This window comes from Triturus cristatus, chromosome 2_1 (assembly GCF_964204655.1).
Source record: "Triturus cristatus chromosome 2_1, aTriCri1.1, whole genome shotgun sequence".
NCBI lineage: Eukaryota > Metazoa > Chordata > Amphibia > Caudata > Salamandridae > Triturus > Triturus cristatus.
The window spans coordinates 1167984763-1168006188 of record NC_140581.1 but is presented as its reverse complement, the minus strand read 5'-3'; the positions used below and the strand labels follow the sequence as shown (position 1 = coordinate 1168006188).

The 21426-nt window shown below is 43.5% G+C and overlaps 1 protein-coding gene across 1 annotated transcript; it reads left to right on the top strand.

The window, feature by feature from the left end:
- The first annotated feature begins 1936 nt into the window (after positions 1-1936).
- On the top strand, positions 1937-6616 carry LOC146866527 (transcription factor Jun-like). Its single transcript, XM_085636620.1, has 2 exons — positions 1937-2285; positions 2730-6616. The coding sequence occupies exon 2, from the start codon at positions 2878-2880 to the stop codon at positions 4120-4122; it is 1245 nt and encodes a 414-aa protein (XP_085492746.1). The 5' UTR covers positions 1937-2285; positions 2730-2877; the 3' UTR covers positions 4123-6616.
- Positions 6617-21426: the final 14810 nt, after the last annotated feature.

The following is a 21426-nucleotide window of genomic DNA, read 5'->3' as shown; positions in this document are numbered from 1 at the left end:
AAAGAGATATCTGGCGAATTCGAACCTAAGATAGCAGATGCCAACACCGGAACATGAGTACTCTGATGAATAAATTTAGTATTAAAGACTTGTCAGGTATCCCCTGAAACATCTGTGGCCGCGAAGCTAAATTTGAGACGATCAAAACACTTACCTGACGATTTCAAAGTAATCAAGGCCTCCTTCGAGTACCACGTCTGCTCCCGGGCCTCGGTATTTACCCGACCAGGGAGTCTCTAATGGCCAGGCGCAAGTAGGGATGGTTTGCGGGACGTTTTACAAGAAGAAAGAGGTTCAGTGCATTTTGTGGTGGGCGAAGCAGCTTGGAGAAGGAGTGTGAAGAAGGGGGTTGGGAAAGTTGACATGTCATCAGCCAGGATTGAAGGATTAGACCATTAAGAAGTTGACTAAAGTTATGGATGCACATGTTGGGGAGGTGAGATGGAGTTGAGTTGGGTGTTTTAGGTGGTCTTTTAGGGGAAGGGCGCAGGTAACATTGGTGTATAACGAGGTATTTATTTAGTATGTATAGCATTGTGCCAAGTGTTGACTGGTTGTAACATGAACCTGCTTCATTAAAGCGGCCTTTTCCACACACAATTTAGTTATTGGTTAGGGTAGCTTTGGAGTGTGCTGTATCGCCCAATGTGATCTATTTACTTCATATAATGCACTAATTACCTGTGGGATAAAATCAAATCTACCATGCTGTCAGTCATCCAGCTCGTGGGGTTAAGGTGATTTTGAAAGTTTACGTTTATCAATGAACAAGAACGAGCGCCTAGTATTTCAAAACAAATTCTGGACTCACTGGTGACACCAAGTGGGGTAAATTAGCAAATGACCCGTCTGAAGGCAGCAATTTGAGATCAAACTAAAACTGTGTTGCGGGAAGAAACCACGCACAACACGAAGGGTGCCGATAAACATACATTAAAACGTTCTGCGAACTACTAAGAACTACACTGGTCTGTCTACAAATGTTTTTAAACACGGAACAGGTTAAGTACATCATGAGACGTGCGCAGCACATCCAGCGACACCCCAACTTTTTGAGGGAGACTTCCTCTCCGGCTGGTGAAACATGTAATGGCATCTCACTGACAAGTAGCGTGCGCGCAACGATGCAAAACTCATTGGGGCATTGGAAAGCGACCCTTCTAAACCAACGTCTTAAGCGACGGTGGGAAGAGCTCTCCACAGCATTTTCCGGAGTCGTCGTAGTTTTGAAAAGGGGAAACGTATGGCGAAAATTGTCACATCTCGAATATCCAAAATGTGGGGGAGATAAAAGGAAACGTGTACAAGATGGTTTCGTTTCCTCTCCATTTTATCCACCCCATCTACAAGGGTCGGTAGCTTGTATTGCTCACGTATTGGCCGAGAAAGCCCATGTTGAAACTGCTAAGGAAATCACAGAAAAATGTGTCACAAAAACAGCGTCTACATCTTGAATATCAGCCCGGAGGGGCGGGTTCATTGAATGGCTTGCATCGTTCTGGGTCAGGGTGGATTCGCTGTAGACAGCTCCCGCTCCCAGCACGCAGCACTTCACCTTCGGTTCGAAAGAGTCACCCCCAGGGGCTGAAGGAATTGGAGCACCCTGAACAGATTAGGAGGCGTGCGGGGAGGGGAGAGTTAAAGTCGCCGACGGGGCCTTGTCCCTCCTCCTGCCAGACCCACGGTCCGTGCTTCCTGTTTGCTGCTGGCGGTAAGGACAGGCGTGTCTCAGACTCTCGCGGGTTAGGGCTGGGGAAGTACAAACCCGAGCACAAAATCATTGGGAAACAGAAAGCGCCCGCGAGCTGCCACAGTGCAGTCCGCCTCCTCGTCGGGGATAACCCAGCCATCAAATCAGGAAGCAGGGGTGCGACCACCCCAGCCCCGCCCACTCCTGTTCATCTCCCTGCAGTGCTCTGGTCCCTGGCGGCAGTGGGCTGACGGAGGATTCGCTCGATGACTATCCCCTCCCTCGCACCGCTCCTGACACTGACAGGCGCGCTCACGCACCACCAAAGCGCGGGGATTTTCTAGTCCGCGTATATTTAACCCTTTCCACCTACTGTTTTCCTTTTACCGACCGGGTTTACTATCTTTTTTTGATTCGACTGCGCTACTTTGCTGTTTTTTGCTCCGCGGAATAAGTTTTATACATAGTGTGGCTGCGAGTACAACTGAGGACGCCAGGATAGTGGTTGGGAGCTGAGGCTGGCTAAAACGAACCCTGTCCAGACCTGAGGCTGCTGAAGAAGAGGGTACTGTTGAGGAGCCGCTGTTACAGCCTGGTAAGGTAGCATTCACATAGCACTACAGCGCTATAAGTGCTCAATTGAACGCTGTCACCTATGGTGGATTTATTAATATGTCTTGGTTTGTGGTAGATATATGTTTCAGGATAGATATTCTTGCTACTAATTGTGTTATATTAATGTAGCGCCCATTACGCCATCCCCCCACCCCGCCACCCCACGAGGCGTAAAATCAATCGATCACCGCAAGTGTATACACGTTCGGTGGACAAAAACAGTATATTATGAGTTTTGCATTGTAAACGCGGTGCCATCATACTAATCTGCTGGCACGGGCCTTGCCAAAGCCATGCATAGTTGATTTGTTTTGTTTCTAAGCACTATGCTGTTGAGTGCTTTTTTTAACCACCAATGAACAATTAGCTAGATCTATATCTTAACGTTATTTTTTGCTTTCTACTTTCTTGCTTAATATTTTAGAGCGTCGGAGGCACAGAAAGTTTGTGGAGCTTCAAGATCTTTCACTACCTGCTGGGTGTGCGTGCCACTAATCTGTCCAGCCCAGTGTTGGGGGTGATGCAACGTGCCGCGTGAGCCCCGTTGTACTGCCGCGGACTACGGAGAAGACATGATGATGACCACCACCACCGCTGACCATGTCAAGATGGAGAGCCCCTTCTACCATGAAGAGGCCCTGAACCTGCCTGACTTCGCGCATATCGCGGCTGGATACAGTGGCCTCGGCGGCCGGGCCCAAACAGTCCGCTACCCGGAGCAAAAGCTGGGGGGCGGCCACGTCCAGGGCCATCTGAAGAAGAAGAGCGGCGCCGCCCTAGCGGCCGTGCTGGTGCCCCCGGCAGGTGTCCCGGCGCATTTCTCGGAGGTGATCACTAGGAGCGGCTCGGCGCTCAAGCTCCTCGCCGGGCCGACGTCCAACGGCACCATCCCTCAGCCCGTGATCACCGTGGCCGGGATCTCGGTGGGCCCGGCGACAGGGAGCAATGGCAGCAACAGTCCCCCGGACACCCCTCTGCTGCCCCCCGCTTCACAATCGGGGCTGAATCTGCTTAAGTTGGCCTCCCCGGAGCTGGAGCACCTCATCATCCAGGCCAATCCAGAACTGGCCGAGGCCGCCAACAGCCCTTCGCCGCCCGCGCAGCAGCCGCAGCCCTTCCTGTACCGCAGCCAGGCCATCACCCAGGAGCAGGAGGGCTTCGCCGACGGCTTCGTCAAGGCGCTGGCCGACCTGCACAAGCAGAACCAGCTGTTGGGCACCCCGCTCTCGCCCTCGGCGGCCTCCGGCCTGCAGGGGGCGCCCTACCCTCGCAACCTGCACCCGTCCGGGGAGGTGCCCGTCTACACCAACCTCAGCAGCTTCAACCCGGCGGCGCCCGCCGCCCAGCTCAGTCCCCCTGGGACCGCCTACTCAGGCGGCGGCATCGCCTTCCCCGCGCTGCAGGCGCTGCCCTTGCGCCACCAGCCGCACCGGGGGCCTACGGGGCTGGAAGAGCCGCAGACCGTGCCCGAGGGCGGCCCGCGTCCCAGCATTGACTCGTGCGGTGGGGTGTCCCCTCCGTCCCTGTCGCCCATGGACCCCGAGGCTCAGGAGCGGATCAAAGCGGAGAGGAAGCGGCTGCGCAACCGCATCGCCGCCTCCAAGTGCCGCAAGCGGAAGCTGGAGCGCATCGCCCGCCTGGAGGAGAAGGTGAAGGTGCTCAAGTCGCAGAACTCGGACCTGGCCTCCACTGCCAGCCTGCTGCGAGAGCAGGTCAGCCAGCTGAAGCAAAAGGTTCTTAACCATGTCACTAGCGGTTGCCAGATCGCCGTCGGCAAGGACAGCCCTGGGGGAAAGGCTGAGGGCGCCAGCTGCTGAAGCAGCCCCTTCCGCAAAGGGGGCACACCCCGGGGCAACGCACGAGCTAAAGAGGGTACTTGAGAGTAGCCTGGTCTGAAAGGGACACCGCTGGATATAGTAGCGAGATCTTGAAGGCATCGCACAGTCCTCTGGTTGTCTGCTTCCTGCATCCAATTCTGCTCACTTTGGACGCTATGACTGAGTCGTTCTTGGTCAGAGTCTCTGGGACAGTTTTGCACGAGCCGCCTGCTTCTGTTTCAGCGGGCGCTTCCATCTGCAGATGGTCCGTATGTTTCTTTATAAGAGATGGTGAGACAGCTATATGGGGACTTGTGACACAAGGCACAGAGATGTCATAAGAGTGACTAACAGCATACATGATGCTTCATCCCAGTCTCCTGATTCGCAAGAAAAAGAAACTCTCAGCCAGTAGTGTCTGGTACTTTCTAGGGTTCTCTGGCCTATCTGCGCTTATCTCAACACCTGCCTTGTGTGTTTAATGTTCACCACAGCAATGAACGCTTGCTCTCAAGCCGTAGGAAGTCAGCATAATAGGCAAACCAGACAGGCATCACGGACATTCATAACGCCATGTAGAGAGAAGTGCGTCTTTACAAGTAAATTATTCTTGTTGTGGAAAGGGCAGCTTACTCATGAAAGCCATTTTTCAATCTGGATGTTACTGTGAGCCTTCAGTTTTAGAGACCATCCATAAATCTATGGTAAATTGGCGTTTGTGAATATAACATTTCATTTTTTTCCAACGTAAGAGCTGATAAAAACTGCTAATCAACAGATACATTGAGTCACATTTCCCTAAAGCCGTGTAGCCACTGATAAAGAGTGGTATTATCCTTTGAAATGTAGCCAGGTCTAAGGAGAGTCTAAGAAAACAGGGTATGTCAGAGTCGTAACGCTCCTGTCCTATATTTACAACTGGAAGCAGTAGTAAATAATACAAAGATTATCATAAGATCTCTTGGATTTGAAAGTCAAGTTGGTCAAAAAATTCCATCGAAGCCTGGTCGTGGTCTGCTGCACGAGAATGCATCGGGAACGCAGTCAAATGATCAAATACAATGGCTTTTTGTGATCTCAAGACACATTGTGCTATATTGTTTGCAAACATTGTTTAAGTTACAAAGAGCCTGGAAGTTTGGGAAAAGGCTGCGAAGAACCATGCAATGAATTTGGAAGAATGGGAGATTTGCACCAACCTTAGATGTGAAAGGAGGATCAAGCAGTTAAACGAGACCATTTTTTATAAATATTTATTGGTTTTATTTCTTCAAAAAAATAATTTAAGACGTCAAGCTTTTCTCTTCATTGTGGGGCTCGTTTATCTTGCACTATGTATTAACTTATACCCGTTTCTAGGACTTAAGGCATTGTTTTAGTTAAGGCACATAGAATTCCAAAAGGGAATATAATGCAAAAATGGCGATGAGAAACTTTATTGCCAGTCTGGTGGGTATCTGCAGTTGTGACCAGGTGTTTAATGGAAAGGGACTAGATCATCTCTCATGATTGAAACCACTGAGAGCTTCGTGGAGATTTGCTGGGAACTTAAAAAGCCAGTTTGAATACACTATATTACCTTTTCATTATTGTGTATATACTTTTTCAGTATGTGGTAGTTTTTTAATGTCGTGTAACTTGATGAACTTTTTGGGACTTTTTAAGCCAGAATGTTTGAAAGCATATATTTATTTCCTAAATATAGACCTTGCTGGATTTTCTTTTCTATTGCGCAGTGAACCGCAGCTGTTCTTGTGAGAAGCCCAGCACATAATTTACAGTTCAGAGCCGTGAAAGAAAAGGCATGCTTTGTTCGAAACGATCAGGAAGTAAAGGACCAGAAAGAAATAATTCTTCAAAGAAATGTAAAACCAGCACTTTTGTAATTGCACTAGAGGAAACTGCATTTCTAATTTTTAAGATGCTTAATATTTTGACGCTGTGCAGATCTAGTATTGATAATATATTTATTTATTGAAACCTGAAATATTTTGGATGTTAGTGAATTGATTTATTTTTGTACACAGAATATGCCCAGCATTTGTCTTCGCTTCAGTAGAATCGTAGTAGTATCTCTCAAACGGTCCTCTGACTTACATTGTTCAGTTGGTTTGAACTTTTTATTTTTCGTGTGAGTGGGTGGGGGTAGATATCTACTCACAGTCTGGCACTGTGCAGAATTCCAAAGGGCTCTGTTCAGATAACCGCTCACAACTGTTTAAGGTGTTTTCACCATGGAAGATGATCAGGTTGTTTCAAAGAAGGACATTTCAAGAGACAATTGTAACGTGATATTGTATTGCACAATGTTTTGCTACAAAAGCCTTGCTTTATTGTGGTGTTGTGAAGAAGGCCATATGTGGTTGTCCAAAGGACCATGTTAATTCTTTATTGTTATTTCGAAATGTTTAGTGCTGGGATCATGCATTCCGGATGGGGTGTAGTGTTTGACTTGTGTTTTTAAAAGCGCTTGGCAGTTGGATGGACTGTATTGCACCAGTGTTTGTTTTCTTTGCCTCCTGACATATTGAGTTTGCACAAGCCCAAGTCACTCTCAGTGGAGCCATATGGCTGGTTGGCGTGATGAATTGTTTGCATTCTCAAATATCATTCCTAATCTGGCCTGTTAACGGCACGTTCATTTCAAGAACCTTAATTGGTTTTTTGATCGTGTGGACTTTATGAATGGCTGTGTAATCTGTACACGTTACCCCTCATTGATTTTCTGTTTTAATGACCTGTGGCCAGCTGTTGCTAGAGATCAGAAATTATGTCAAATCACTCCTGAGTTAATGACGACTTAATGTTGTGTACCAAATTGACTGCAAACACCACTCCTAAGCTGCTAATTCCTACATGTGAATGAATTGATATGCAAGATAGAAGTTTTTGGGATTGGTTTAAGGTCACCTGGTACAAAATGCAATGGCAAGAAAAATGCTGCCATTCAAAGCCCAATGACAATGGCCGACGGTATAACTAATTAACTAAGAACCTAAACTTTAGTTGTAAAGTGTTATTTCACTTTTGTAAAAGGCAGTATAGTTTGTAGAAATGTAGCAGATGGCAGCAAACCTGCATCCGTATTACAAATAGGGTGCACTATCCCTGTTTGGGGTGAGGCATACCTTCAAATTTGTGTGCTAGGTCCAAATTACAGGTGTACTCGAATTCTGATAATGCGATGCATCAGGGCAGAAGTGAAGTTACAGCATCCGCTCTGTCTTTCACTCTGCAGGTGACACCCATCTGCTTTTCAAATATCCCCCTTTGAGGTCCCACCTTTGCTGTCCCCCTTTCAAATATTCCCCTTTTCCCGCTTCAGAGGGCTCAGGGATCTTGCATCATCTCTTTGTGGCGCACAATCGGTACTCCTCCCAACTGCTTCTTTGTAACCTCGTTCATAGTATAGCACAGAAGTAATTTGTTTGCCTCGTTTGCATGGGTCCACGCTCTCGTTTGCATGTGTCAACGCTCTCATGCAAACAATGGAGTGCTCTCTTAAGATAGTGTCAGCAATATCTGTATTATTGAAGTGGCCACACAAGCATCAGTAAAACCTTTTGTAACACTATTGAGATCTCAAGGTGCGATAACAGGCTCACACACACGTAATACGACCCATGGTTAATAATTCTATGTCGTTACTCTCCTCTCCCTATCACCTGTCCACCAAATTGGGTGAGATGTCATAGCCAGGCAGTGGTCCTGTCCATTCCTTTGTCCCCCTTATACAGTCTTTTTACATATGTTGCCAGATTCAAAATGGTCTGCTCTAATACCACATGCGCAAAACTTTGAGATTCATTGAGGTTTGAAGGGAACCGAAAATCCTTCAGTTGCTGAAGGAAACTAAATAGGAGTAAAAAACACTTGCTTAATTTCCTTCTCTGTAGGGACAATAATGTAGAGGAATTTCAGCTGATAGTCTACTCCATATTTAGAACTTCCTCCAAAAATTGGAGGATTTTCATTTCCCTCCAAACTCTTAGCGCCTAATTACGAGTTTGGCGGTGCAGGAGCAGACCTCCATGTCTACGGTCCGCTCCAGCACCGCCAAACCTGTGGTTGCACCGCCTACCAGATTACGAGTTTCCTTGTGTCTGGCGGGCTGTTTTTGGTAGTCTCACAGCTGTCCCTCTGAAAATGGGCACCGCAGTGGAAACACCAAAAACAGTTCTTGCATGGCATGGACTGTGAAGTCCATGCCATGTAGGAACTGGAGTGCATGCACACAGGGGGGCACATGTTGTGCTCCCTTGCATGCGTCCCATTACACATGGGCAACAGGGGGCCCTGTAGGGCTCCCTTTGTTTCAGGACTGCCAGCCTTTTCATGGAGGAAAGACCTCCATGGCATTGTTGGCAGTCCTGAAACTTGTATTATGCTTGACGGTGCCGCAGCGGCACCACCAGCATATTACTTAGCCCCTGATGGCCGCGCCACCAGCAGGGAACGAGGTTTCTCTGGCGGCTGCAGCAGTGTAATGGCAGTCTGACTGCCTAACGCGTAATTGGGCGGTCGGGCCTGACCGTCGCACCCCACCGAGTCTGGCAGTCCTCAGACCACCAGACTCGTGATTAGGCCCTAAATTAGGTCTTTTCTCTATGTTGAAAAAACACCTGAACTAAAATGTTCTTGTTTAAAGGAACCAATTTTGATTTTCTTTTCACTTTTAACGACTGCCATACTTGGAAATAAGGAACACCTATGTTTGATACGAAATGCACTGTGGTAATCAGATACATCATTTTGGCCCGAATATTGGACTTTACCACAGCTTTTGACGTGCGGGCTGCATTGGTGGTCTGGTGCATACAGTATAAAGTCTGCTGACACCTGTAAGCTCATATAGCAAAGGTTCTGGACGGGTCCATGCAGTGTAACAGATGACAGGCCCGTTTTCCAATAGGGAAGATGGTCAGTTTACAATAGAGTGTGTCTTGCTCATTGGAATAATGCATCCCCTACAGGGATCTGATTTACGTCTTGGTAAGAGACTCAAAGCCCAGCACTTTCACACATTCTTTTTTGAGGTCGGTAAAATTAGACGTCTGAATTGGGTAACATTAAATATCGGGTATTCAGGACAAAATACCCCAAGGAATGATCGCGTGTCTTACAAATATGTTTTGTTAGTGCATAGCAGAGGGACTTCGCATAACCAAGTTCGGAAAATTCAAATACAAATAAGCACTAGAAAAGGTTATACTTCAAGTATCTTTTAACCTGTTATTCTGAGGGCAATCTGCAATTCCATCCCAGAACAGAATAATGTAGGGACATTTAACCCATTCTCATTAGATGATTGAGAAACACCAGGGCCAGAGTGGTTTATGCTGCAAGAAATAGCAGTGGTGGTAAAATACCACTCCTTCAAGGCTGTTGCTCTTGCTACTTGTTAGTTTTGACAGTGTTGATTTTTTCTTTTTACCAATGGGAGTATGACACTAATGATGGTAAAAAAAGCAAAGGTGAACAAATCTTTCTGTCTTTTCTTAATCTTTTTAAAGCATTTTATGATATAGACACACAAACAGCAATTGATAGGCACAAACCATTATGTACTTTAAGTCCACTAGTAGACAGTAAATCATTTCTTTCACCCCCTACTCCCTTGCACTTGATTATCTTCTCTGCATCGCTAGAAATTCATTTCAAGACAGTCAACCTTTATTTCCCAGGGATATTTGGGTCAATATTGCTTCCCCTTCCACATCCTTTGCTAGGTATTCCCTCTCTTTGCTTAGTACCTCAATTTTGTGATCTCAGGCTTCACTCATTTAGAAATGTTATTCCTGTGGCATCAATACCGGGGCTCCCCAGCTTTTCCAGCACATTGCTATCTGCCGCTTGGCCAATATTAGTGTCAGATCTTAGAAGTGGCATTCCATTCTCTGTGTCTTTGGTAGAGGCATCAGTCCCAACATGGATACTCGTTAAGTCCTGTTCCAAATGAAAACTGCCATTCGTTCTATGTAGTCACAAATCCCTGTCCAGTAAGGCAACAGACATCCCCAGAACATGTGCAGCGTGTCTTTTACTCCACTTCTATATCTAGGGCATGTATTAGTTACACTGGGTAACATCCTATGCAGCCTGCTATGTTTCCGGTATGTGCGATACAGAATGTTAAACTGCAGCAATCTGAATCTAGCTTTTCGCACTTCCATTGTCTGTATGCTACTAACCTTTCGCAGCCTTTTCCGAAAGTGCTCCCCTCATATTGTCCGTTCACGTTTCTCTCAGTGCTGTCAGCTGCACCATGGTCAGTGCTACAAGCGCCTGATATAAGTGTGTAATTGCCCTCCGGGAGGTGCCGAAGTCCATTAACAAATTTAGTGCCCTGTGTGTGGCTGGGGGATTAGTTCTAGGGGGTGAACGATATATTCCGCTCTGGTAGTGGAATTGGCAGAATTTTGGCCACTCCGTGTTACACTCGTAAGGCAAAGTTCCAGCCAGATTCCAAAAACCGCCGCATGTTACAGTTTTTCTCACGTCTGGCTTGAAAAGTTGGCGAGTGAGATTAGGGTTGCTAGGAGGGCACCCAGAGAGTTTTTTCCAACGCGGTCGGTCGCGACTGTTCGCAGTCAGAAAGCTGCAGCTCAAGTACAAAATCAGCTCGAGAAGCTGCGCACTCTGTTCGTGGTGTGGTGCCGTTTGCACTGATTTTTTTCAGCTTGGAACAACCTCCCGGTGCTAAAACGCAGCACAACGTGCCTTGTCCACCAGGTCGTAGGAATTCCACAGAATCTCGTGGAGTTTTTTTGTAACTCCGCGGAGTAACTCCACAAATTCTGCCATGCCTAAGTTTTTCTTGGAGTCCCACAAAGCCTGTATTGTGTGAAGGACACTCCCTTAAGCTGAGTATTGCCCTACACTGATATTAGGTCTTTTATGAACTTGCTGAAATGGGCAGACCTCTTCTCCCTTGATCCAGCCCACAAAGGTCATTACCGCAGCCACATCATTTTTTATTTTTTGCCGTTTCACGGTTAAATCAGCAGTAATATTTTATGACTTGGGTTTAAAAGTATCACTGGCCAGAAGTAAAGGTATGACTTTGAGGAGCAGTGGCTGAAATCCTCTTGCAAATCAATTTACGGAAAAAATTGTAAGTGTGTATAAAGCATATCGAGCCCTCACTTTAAGTAGTGGCAGCTTGTTATGGGTTGAAACCTATTTAATACTAATTCAGAGATTATGTTATCTTGAGTGATTAGTGTTACCATTTTTGGATAATGTGGTTTCTTGTTATGTGATAACTGGTGGTAATACATTTACTGCTGAGTGTAATTTTACCACCACCAGTAATGCGGCTAAGTGTTTTTCTCTGTGAGGTGGGATTTGTCCAGTGTGGTAGGGGCATTATCTTACTGCTCATGGCAGTGCTCAGTTACCACTGGTAGAACGACTGACACATTTTCTGTAAGGAAGCCCTGTGTGTTGCAAAGAATCCCCCTTCTCTTTAAGTAATGGAATATCCTTGGCTGTGTACCTGATGTTTCACACTTGGTGGCAATTCTGTATAATAAATGGTACACCATATTATAGTTTATTTATACTTAATTAGTTAACGCTCTCTGATAAAAGGAATTAAGTATTACTTGTCTGTGGACCTGGTTGTGAGGCATAAGTGAGGCAACAAAGCCAAATAAACCAATTAGTTTATATTACAGCCCTAGGCAGTGCATAATTTGTAAAAGAAAGAGTGCAGGTGCCCAATGCTCTGCTCAGAAGCCCAGGACCGGTTCAGTTAAATGCTGGTGCATTGAATACCAAGACTGGTAGTCTTTAATCCACCTCGGGCCTCTTTAATCCACTCCCAGACAATCCCTATCCCTTAATCTCACTGTTGCATGTTCCTTCTTTCTCCATTTGACAGTTTTGATCCCTTTCCTTTCCTCTGTCTTTCCGATCTGTGTATTTTTTCCCTCTCTTGCCCCCGACCAATATCTGTGGCAGAAAAATAAGTGCCTGTCCCTAAAAAGAAGTGCTGGTGCCCCCCACTGGCAGCAATTAAGCACTGGACGTAGGAAAGTGAGTTATCATGAAATATTGAAAATGTTGAAGTGTTATACCATCAACAACATCATTTTTTGTGACTCTATGTTGCTTGTTTGATGATCATAGGAGAATTGTGGAATATTTTCATTCTCCACTCCTGGTCACTTTGTGGTGGTTTCTTACTGGCCTTCTTTTCTAGGAGCAACACCCCTCCTCAGGTAGAACTAGATGTAGTGTTGAAGTGTCATTGTCTGAAGACAAATAACCAGAGGGTAGATAGTTGTGGGTACTTGGAGTGGGATGTTTATAACTCAGCGAAGTTCCGCAAGTGGCGGTGTGCAGTGCGAACTGCTGTTTGCGCTGGTTTTTCTGCAGCTCGGGTAAAAATCCTACCCGAGCTGCAGCTCGCGCTAGCGAACTTACCATTCGCGAGCAGGGGAAAAACTCTGCTGCATTACACGGAGTGGAGTTTTCTGCACTCCGCGAGCTTCGCGGAGTGCAGAAAACTCCATGAGCGAAGTTCACCGCCCGGGCCTATTTATAACACAATACTTGCCATGACCAAAATGGCACATATACAGCAAGTGTTTGTAAATTAATTTCCTCTACGTCGTGGCATCAAATGTTCAATGTTTTTCAGTCATCCATGCCTTCACTAATTAAAGAAATTGAGGATTCATGTTGAAGGCTCAATGTTAAAATTGGTGTCCAATATTACCGTTCATAATAAAAAGTTTGAAGAAAATATGGCGATAGTAAAACATAATTTTGTTCAGCAATATCGCTCCTGGAATGTTGAAATAAGATATACAGCAGAGGCTAACACTTTGCAAAGTACACTTCTCTGTGGGTGGTGAATTATGTGTTACCTCCTGCTATACGCCATTCCTGGTTGTGGTAAATAAAAGTGACAATATGTGCTGTTTGCTACAAAAATTAAACTGTCAGAATATATTTTCTTCTAGTTCCAGCAGCTAAACAAATCCTGCTATTGATAAGATTGCCTTATTGCAGTTAAAAAAAATCGTCAATATCAAGGGTTAAAACAGTTTTAGATTTTTTTTGTGCTCACTAAAACGATTACTTTGATTTGAGCAAGGAAAATATAACAAATGGTTATTTAGGTCATGATGACATCTATTAAAAGCAGCCCTTTTAGGAAACATTACTAGTTTTAAATGCTAGACCTTAATGTATTGGTTATGTCCAAATGCAGTAGACCGAAAGTGTTGTGAGGATAATAAATGAACAGAAACCCGTTACAAACTTGTACTGCCAATATCCTTGACTTTTTATGTTTTGAAAATAAATTACTCAGATATAAGTTGTCATTTCACATCAACTCAAGATCATTTAATACTCAAATTAGAGAACTGTATATAGACTCCAGAGTCACACACCACTTAGCCTTTGATTGTGTATTTCTCTTTTAGAACCCATTAGCCAAACTAGCAATATATAGTGGTTGTGAAAGTCTCTTCGGTCTCAAAACACCTTCTTTCTAAGGGTGAAACATGTGCTGTCTGCCAGGGAGAGAAAAGTCTGGCCCTCTGAATGAGGAAGTCACATCTTGGGTAAAAACAGCGGGCACACAACTTACCTTTATTTTAGTGACTGCTGTTTTCTGCTTTCTTTGGACCCGATTCATGAAAAGTAGTGTATAATAAAGAAAGTGTAAGTTATTGATTCATGGATGTGAGTTATGCTGGCAAGGTATATTAGTGGCACCAGCAGCATTTTAAATCCATAACCTACACGTGTTAAAAGTCATAAAAGCAGATCTTAAAAGGCACACCTGTACATTCAGTGACCCTGCCTTAATAATTGCATCCCACATCGCCATCCAGATGGCTGGACGGAAAGTTCAACTTAGGACTTGATTTCAAGTGCCCTGGTTAATTGCGATTTGTGCAGTAACTCCTGTTAGAGCAGATATCCCAATTAGGAGTTTGACGGCAAACACCACACTCCCACAATATTTCCCGGGTAATAGCAGGTTAAACCAGAAAAAGGTGAGAGAATACTAGTACATGAGTATTTTGGTGCAGTAAGCACCAAAATCCTCATGATATGCCCCATCTTCATGGGTGAAAGTAGTAATTAGAATATTTTGTCACATCCAATAAATATAGATTTCCAGGGTATTGTTAATTGTACAGTGTAACGAGTGACTATGTCTATTTTAATATGTGTGCAAACTGATAATCTCCTCGTTTTAAATGCGGAATTTCTGTTTAGTTCAAGTCATTGTAGGGTGTTCTCCAAATTGCATGTAACTGAAGTGTTATCATTTTGAAATATCACCGTCCTTTAAACTTCAAAGAACTAATCCTCCATATGTGGCTACAGTGCTGTACGTTGGGGTTTACCATGTGATGCAGAGTAGGGCAATTACAGTCTTCACAATTGCACTATTTCCCATTGTAGACATTACCGTAATCAAGATTTACATAAGGGAGGGTTTTTTGCTGAGCTTCACTTCTGCTTTTGCACATTTTAAACGGAAACAGCAGCCAAGAGGCCATTGAAGATCAGGGAATGCTCTCCTTTCTACTTTCATATGTTTTTTAAAAGGTTAAGTAAAAGGTGTGGCTACATCTGTATGTTAAACATTGTTTACAACGAAACCAGGAGACCGCAGGCCATTACAACACGCTCGTTTGAACGACCGCGTTGTTACAACGCATGCCATTACTCCGCAAGTCGGAACAACGACTTGCTCTAGGCGTTTAAAATCCAACACCTTCCCTACTGTTGCACATACTGGAGCCTCAATTGTGTGGGGCATTGCTTAGTTAAGGAACCACAGATGTGTCTATAAATGAAGAGAAATACCATTCTTTCAAAATAACACCTGGCTTCGGTGAAGCGTATTGCACATTTAATTGTCTCTGCTTCTTTTCCGGGATTTTAAAACGAAGCCATGTTTTTGTGTAAAATGCTGGCATGCACGGCACTTCTGTCATTGGTATCCAAGAAAGGTAGCTGCAGAAATAAGGACCCCTCGTCAGTCACCACTGTTAAAAAAAACAGCTTTCCATTTTTAATTTGGTTGATTGAAGCAGCTGGTCAGCACCTGGTGCTGGCATATTAATTCAAAGTGTAACATTAACTAAAGGCATTTGTTCATCCTGGTAGCACGCCACCCTGCCCCTCTCTGCTTGAAAGAGGAACCATCAAGTGCTGGGCAGGAGTCAGAAATTCCTGCTCTGATTGATTTAAAGCCAGGAATCTGTTGTTATTGCATTTGTTAATAGGGTATTATTCTTTGATTCAAAATGAATGTCTGCGCTTGGGAGTTTATCGTAGATAATCGCATGGATCCCTCGGGATCCCTTATGTTTGAAATTAAAAATCATATTGAAAGTCAAAAGTTGGAAGAGTTTCTCATTATCTAGGTAATCCACTTGTTTCTAAAGGTATCCATGTTGCAAGTTTCCCAGAATGATCCCTTTAGCGCTAACCCATTGATCACGTCTTGGTGTTAAGTACTTTAAACCACGCCCCTAAATAACCGCATCTCTTACCCCATTCTTATCCATAAGACTAAGCATAAGCCTAATCTTTTCTTCTCACTCCAGCCATATTTCATGGCCTTAATTGAACCATCCCTGATCCTTACTCAACACACACTCTAACCATAAATGTAACCCTTCCCCCAAAGTTGTCCATTAGCCCAAGCCCTACTATTTCCCTTTATTGACACTAATTACACTAAAACATTGTACATTAAATGTGTTTTAAAATGTTAAAACTTTTTGGAACTATTTTCTCAAAAAGGTTTGCGTATAAACTAACAATGTTTTTTCCCAACAAAATATTGCATTTTTTGTCTTTCTAACTATTTAATTCAAACATTTGACCAAATACTATTTAATGCAGTAGTTTTAGACTTGCCACCTTATGAAAGAAAGAATCCCACTGCAATTCCTTGGGATCTCTTATGACTAGACTTTAACAGGGCCGGCCTGGGAACCCAAAGCAGCCCTGGCAAATTTTGCCAGACCAGCCCCCATAGTTTGCGAAGGGAGCGAGTCCGACCACTATAAGTAGGGTTTGGGGGGTGCGGGGGTTCACTCCCAAGAAAATTTAGGAAAAAAATACAAAAATATTGCATTCTACAGCACATTATTCAATATATATTAAATTCTATTAGCTTTTAAAGCATAGATACTAGGATACGACAATCTGTATTGGAGCCCATCAATGGTTCCTTCACTATCGCCCTCCAACAGTGCCCCTCATCTCTCCATAGCCCCTCTCTCATGTGTTTCATTTGTTTTATAGCGCTTCTCATACCATAGTATGGTGTCGGATCACTTTACATCAAACACACATAGAGACAATGATTAATACATGTGTAAGTCAGTGTATAGAAAATGTTATACAAGACCAAGGGCACTACTAGGTGTAGACATTTTTTAAGAGTGCTTGGGCTAGAGAAGCACAAACTCAGGATTCAAAACGTAACATAGTGGTTAGGGTTACATTTACTAATAAGAATTAATTTCTACCCAAACAAACCCATTTTAGCAACATTAGGATAATGAAAGACTGGAAAAACACATAACTTTCTAACCTGTACCTACATTAATTGTGCTGACTGCGGTTTTATCATGTTTTTTGAGTATCCGAGACAGCACTTTGCCTCCTGCACAGACATCTCTCTCAGGCATATATTTTAAGTCCTGATGATGGTCCCCATATTTCAATGAGCGATTCAATGTACTCCAAAGAGTACCATGACTATTCTAAATGCGATTTATTGAGATATGAATAGCACGGTTACTAAAAATGTGGGGCTAATCTAATATTTATGTAACCATGTTGTAAATGTATGAGTTTTTGTTTATCAAATGTGTTCAGTTTTTCCTGTCCTTCCATCTAGCCGTAATGGCTATGTTCTTTTTTCTGAATATTTATTAACATGACCAAGTACATGATCCTAATTTAGGCTGCTATAGAAATTATTTGTTTTCTCTATGTAATGATGTAAAGATTTCTCTGGAAGGGACAAAAATTTCAGCTCACTCTAGCAGGACCATCAACCTCCAGAGATATCGTGACACGTTTATTGTTGCTTGATATACAAAGAACTCTGCAAGCCACTGCTTTAAAAACTCAGGGAGCCTGGAAACTAAAGTGAGTGCTATATTGGTTATGCTGGTCTGCTAATTTTGTTACAGGGGGCCGACAGTGCAGCACTGCAAAACTGGCCCCCAGTAACAAAGCTGGCCTCCCACTAATAAAACCGGCTTCTCACCCTTCCAGCCTCCCAAGTAAAACGCTTGATGCCCGGTACGGCCAGTCCGGCCTTGCACTTTATTGCATTGACACCTCACACGGGGGCGGAGGGGTTGTGTGTGCTAGCATTGAAATGGTTAGAAACCATCTAGTCCCTGTTGCAGTCATCCATTTTTGTACATTTGTGCTATCATTACTGCTTTGAAAAGGCAGAGAAATTAATGTAAATTATTATTTAAGCAGTAACGGTTGATGTGAGTTTGTTTGAAACCACTTTAGTAGTTCTTATTTGCAATGGATTACATTCAAGATTGGCTAACATTTCTTTCGCACTGACACAGGAGGCTGTTAAGGTACTTCTAAATTCACCTCGGTTGTCTCTCAAGTATCTGCCAGCCAAATTACTGTTAGTCTAAGTGCCAGATTTGTAGTGCCACACTACCTACCACTAAAGCTGTGCAGAGCAAAACAAATTCTGGATTTGTCATGCCACTAACCACTTTTACAAGTGGCACACATGGTCAACCCATTTCACTTTTTTAAATGTAACTATTGTGAAGAACAATGGAAGACTACATTAGAATTTCATGTGGCATATTGTAAAATGGCCTGGCATTGTGTTGGTCGAGGAGTGCCTGGGTGCTTGCTCACTACATTTAGCCAACTGTATATTCAGAACTATAGTTTGTTTCCAGGATTTTCACAGTGATACATTAGCGCCATCCATTTGCCTGGGACACACCAATGTATCTTCAACTTCACTTTTCATTTTGAGCTGCCAGAAATTAGGGTGAATTTATTTTCTACTGGCAACTGTTATAACAAGAAATATTTTGTAGAGTAAAGAACCCTAACCTTTTTAGTCTTGATGCTCCTGTAAGAAGAGAAGTGTGCTATACATTTTACAGGAAGCCGGAGAATAGCTAAATATCTGGACTATCATTAAAACCATGATGAGACTTCACCCAGCCGAAGGTGGAATGTTTCATCTGAGGTCCACTGCTCCCCCGATGTGGAAGATACGAATGGGCACAACCTATTAGTATCCTAATAGTAAGGGGCTCTCGTGGGTCTCTACCTGTGATTCCGTTGTGTGTTATAATGGGAACCCCCTCTCAAAGATACCTTTGTTTCAGTGGGGTAAGCAACATAATGGGGGACAGACTAAAATCACATTGTTATTGACCCAACAATTTTATTCTGGTGGCATTATGGTAAGGTTTATTTTTTATATATATATATATATGAGTGTGTGTGTGCGCCATGGCATTAAAAATAAATGTGGCCCAATAACTTGTTTAGAACACAGTACAACAAAAGTGACATAAGAAAAAGACTTCTACTACCCCTCAAATAGTTACACTATCTCTTGAGTGTGATTTTTTCACCTTGCAGCACAAGTTTAAACTCTTGCTTCCAGGTTTTAGTTAAAACCATCTGTTAAGACAAATACATGAAAAAAATGCCATTGCATAAACCGTATGTTATTTTTTACCCTTCTTTAAGAAGGGGGAAGGGTATCATGATACACTCGAGGCTTCACCTAGCGAGTCATAGCCCCCCCCCCCCCAACTCAGCAGTGGTAACAAATTACATGCAACACTGTTTGCATCTGCATGTAAACAATATTTTGGAGGAGAATAATTCTACTCCCCTTTGAAGTTTCCATATGTCAGCCCCTTTGCTATGCCCAACCAAGGTCTAGGTTCTAAGGTCAGAAACTACATTGCCCAGTATCAGTTCAGTTTCTGTTTATTTTGGAAAGTAATTTTCGATAAAAAAAATATAAAATAAATAACCTGGTGTCACTACCTAAGCCCAGCAGGTATCCATAAGGCTGGTGTACAATGTGGAGATCTGTGCTCAAAATTTAATTTGATTAATAGTGAACCAGATTCTCTGGACAGTGATAGTTGTCCCGCTCACCACTATATGGAGCCACCTATATGAAAGATAGAATACACAGTAAATATAAATAAAAAACAAGAAGATGATAAAAAAAGACAGACTAGAAAACTGTTTCGCATTGGTAGGGTCAACCTAACACAGAACAATCCAAACCTCTTCGTAATACAGAGGGCTCTTCTATTCCACTTTGCTGATGCAAAAAGCCAATTGAACTTTTCTGCTTTGTTGCATAGAATGAGCTGTTAAATGCTAAAATACCTTCGTCTGTTTAACAATATATAGGTTTGTCACTGAGAAGCAAAACCATAACAACCATCTATCAATATAGAATCCCAAAAGGAGTTGTTTGCCCTTGGTTAAGGGATGTGGGAGACACGTCTCAGGTCACTTGCTGTGTGATGGTGACCACCATGCTCCCACACAGTACTCTGTATGCTCAGGTTGAATGACGGCAGCGCTAAGTGTGGCACAGGCAGAGCTATATTAATAACCTGTTTTATATGTAGGTCTCAATACCACAGTTGTCTCTAAACATGGTAAATGCATTTGTTTCTCTTACTTTTGAATATACACAATGAGATTAGTATTTCTGGAACAGCCACAAATCCTCAACAGTTCCCTCACCTCTGATTTAATCACTGAACCCAACGCGCAAAGACACAACACCACAGTTCAACAATAATTATTTTTGTTACTTAGTTTAACAAAGTGCTATATGCCTCTAGCAACTGTTTCAAAATACTTGGGTTGATTGGGAGATTCACAGTCAAAGCAGGCCCCGCCAGCATGGGCTCTTCGAGGATCTTTTCAACAGATTCTGTATCTGTTAGTAAAGTCTCTGTAAGAGCCTTGGTGTTATTGTCATTATGATGGTCAAGTCTTAATGAGGACTCCCACGCTAATACATTCAAAGAGTATCTCTACCTTCACCTCTCAAGCTTTAGGAAGATATGGGCCATGTCAAGTGAGATTTACATGGGGAAAAATAGAGAAGATCGGTTTTGGTATTGTTTTTACTACTGCACTAATAGGGATTCAAGCAAACAAGTTTTACTTAACCCGTTCAGCGCGGCGCGGATTACCGCGCTGTGTTGAAGGTTCTATTGCGCGGGCGGGGCCATGATGGAGTGGTTCTGTCATACGCACAGTGCAACCGATGCGCATGACGGAACCGCTCCGTCATGCGCATCGAAAGGGTTAAGGTACAAGGCCATAATACATAAAGTTCAGCACTTGGGCAAAAAAAAGCAGCACGCATTTTGCATTCTTTTTGTTGCTTACATAATGTAGATTAAAGCAAATATGTGGTTGCTTTTGTTTGGGCTGGACTGTTCCCATGAGGCACAGGGTGAAGACTGATATGCATATAGCTGGGTTGGAACTGAGGTGGCGAAGTGAGCTAAAGAACTATGATGGATTCAACCCCGGTCTGTGATGGGGTGAGTGAAAAGTTTCAGCGCTCCGTCCATTATCTCCTTTTGTTTGTTTTTGCGACAGTGACAGTTTGCTCATTCTCCAATATGTATAACACAATGCAAAAACGTTGCTCCAGTTATGCCACTTGTACAAAATTTGCCTGTCAATATGGTCCTTCATCCAAACAGGTTTGCTCCATTTGGCAATATTAAGACAGTAATATTGATGGGTCAAGTACATAGTTTGCCTTTTATTGCTTTAGAAAGGGCATTTGCTAAAAGAATTGTATAACGAGTATAAACGGCAGTAAAACCTTACTGCAAAGATTTAACGGCTACATGCCTGCAGTCACCACTATGGTAGCGCTAGACCTAACCTTCATGCAGATGTCCGTTGGGCTGAACTGACTAAATTAGCCAAATTTTCTGGGCCTACTGCTCATTGTTATCCCCGTGTACATCAGTTGATAAAACCGAAAGCTGAACCTGGGAAATCATCATTAAAGCTACACTGCTAATCAGCGCACTGATAAAATAGCACAATTCTTTTTGCAACTGTTAAGGTCGAGCATAGACAGTGCTTGCACTGTAGCTTAGTGACCTGTTGTATATGCTTTGTGGAGTTCCAACTACACCCATTGCTTGCCTTTGCTTTTTATTTGTCTATGTCAGTACCCTTTAAAAATCTTTGCTTGCTAGTGGTAAGTCCTGCCTCTTTGTCCCTCCTTTT

Bases quoted from the DNA above. Each gene is read 5' to 3' on its own strand.
- LOC146866527 (XM_085636620.1), top strand. From the start codon at position 2,878: ATGATGATGACCACCACCACCGCTGACCATGTCAAGATGGAGAGCCCC.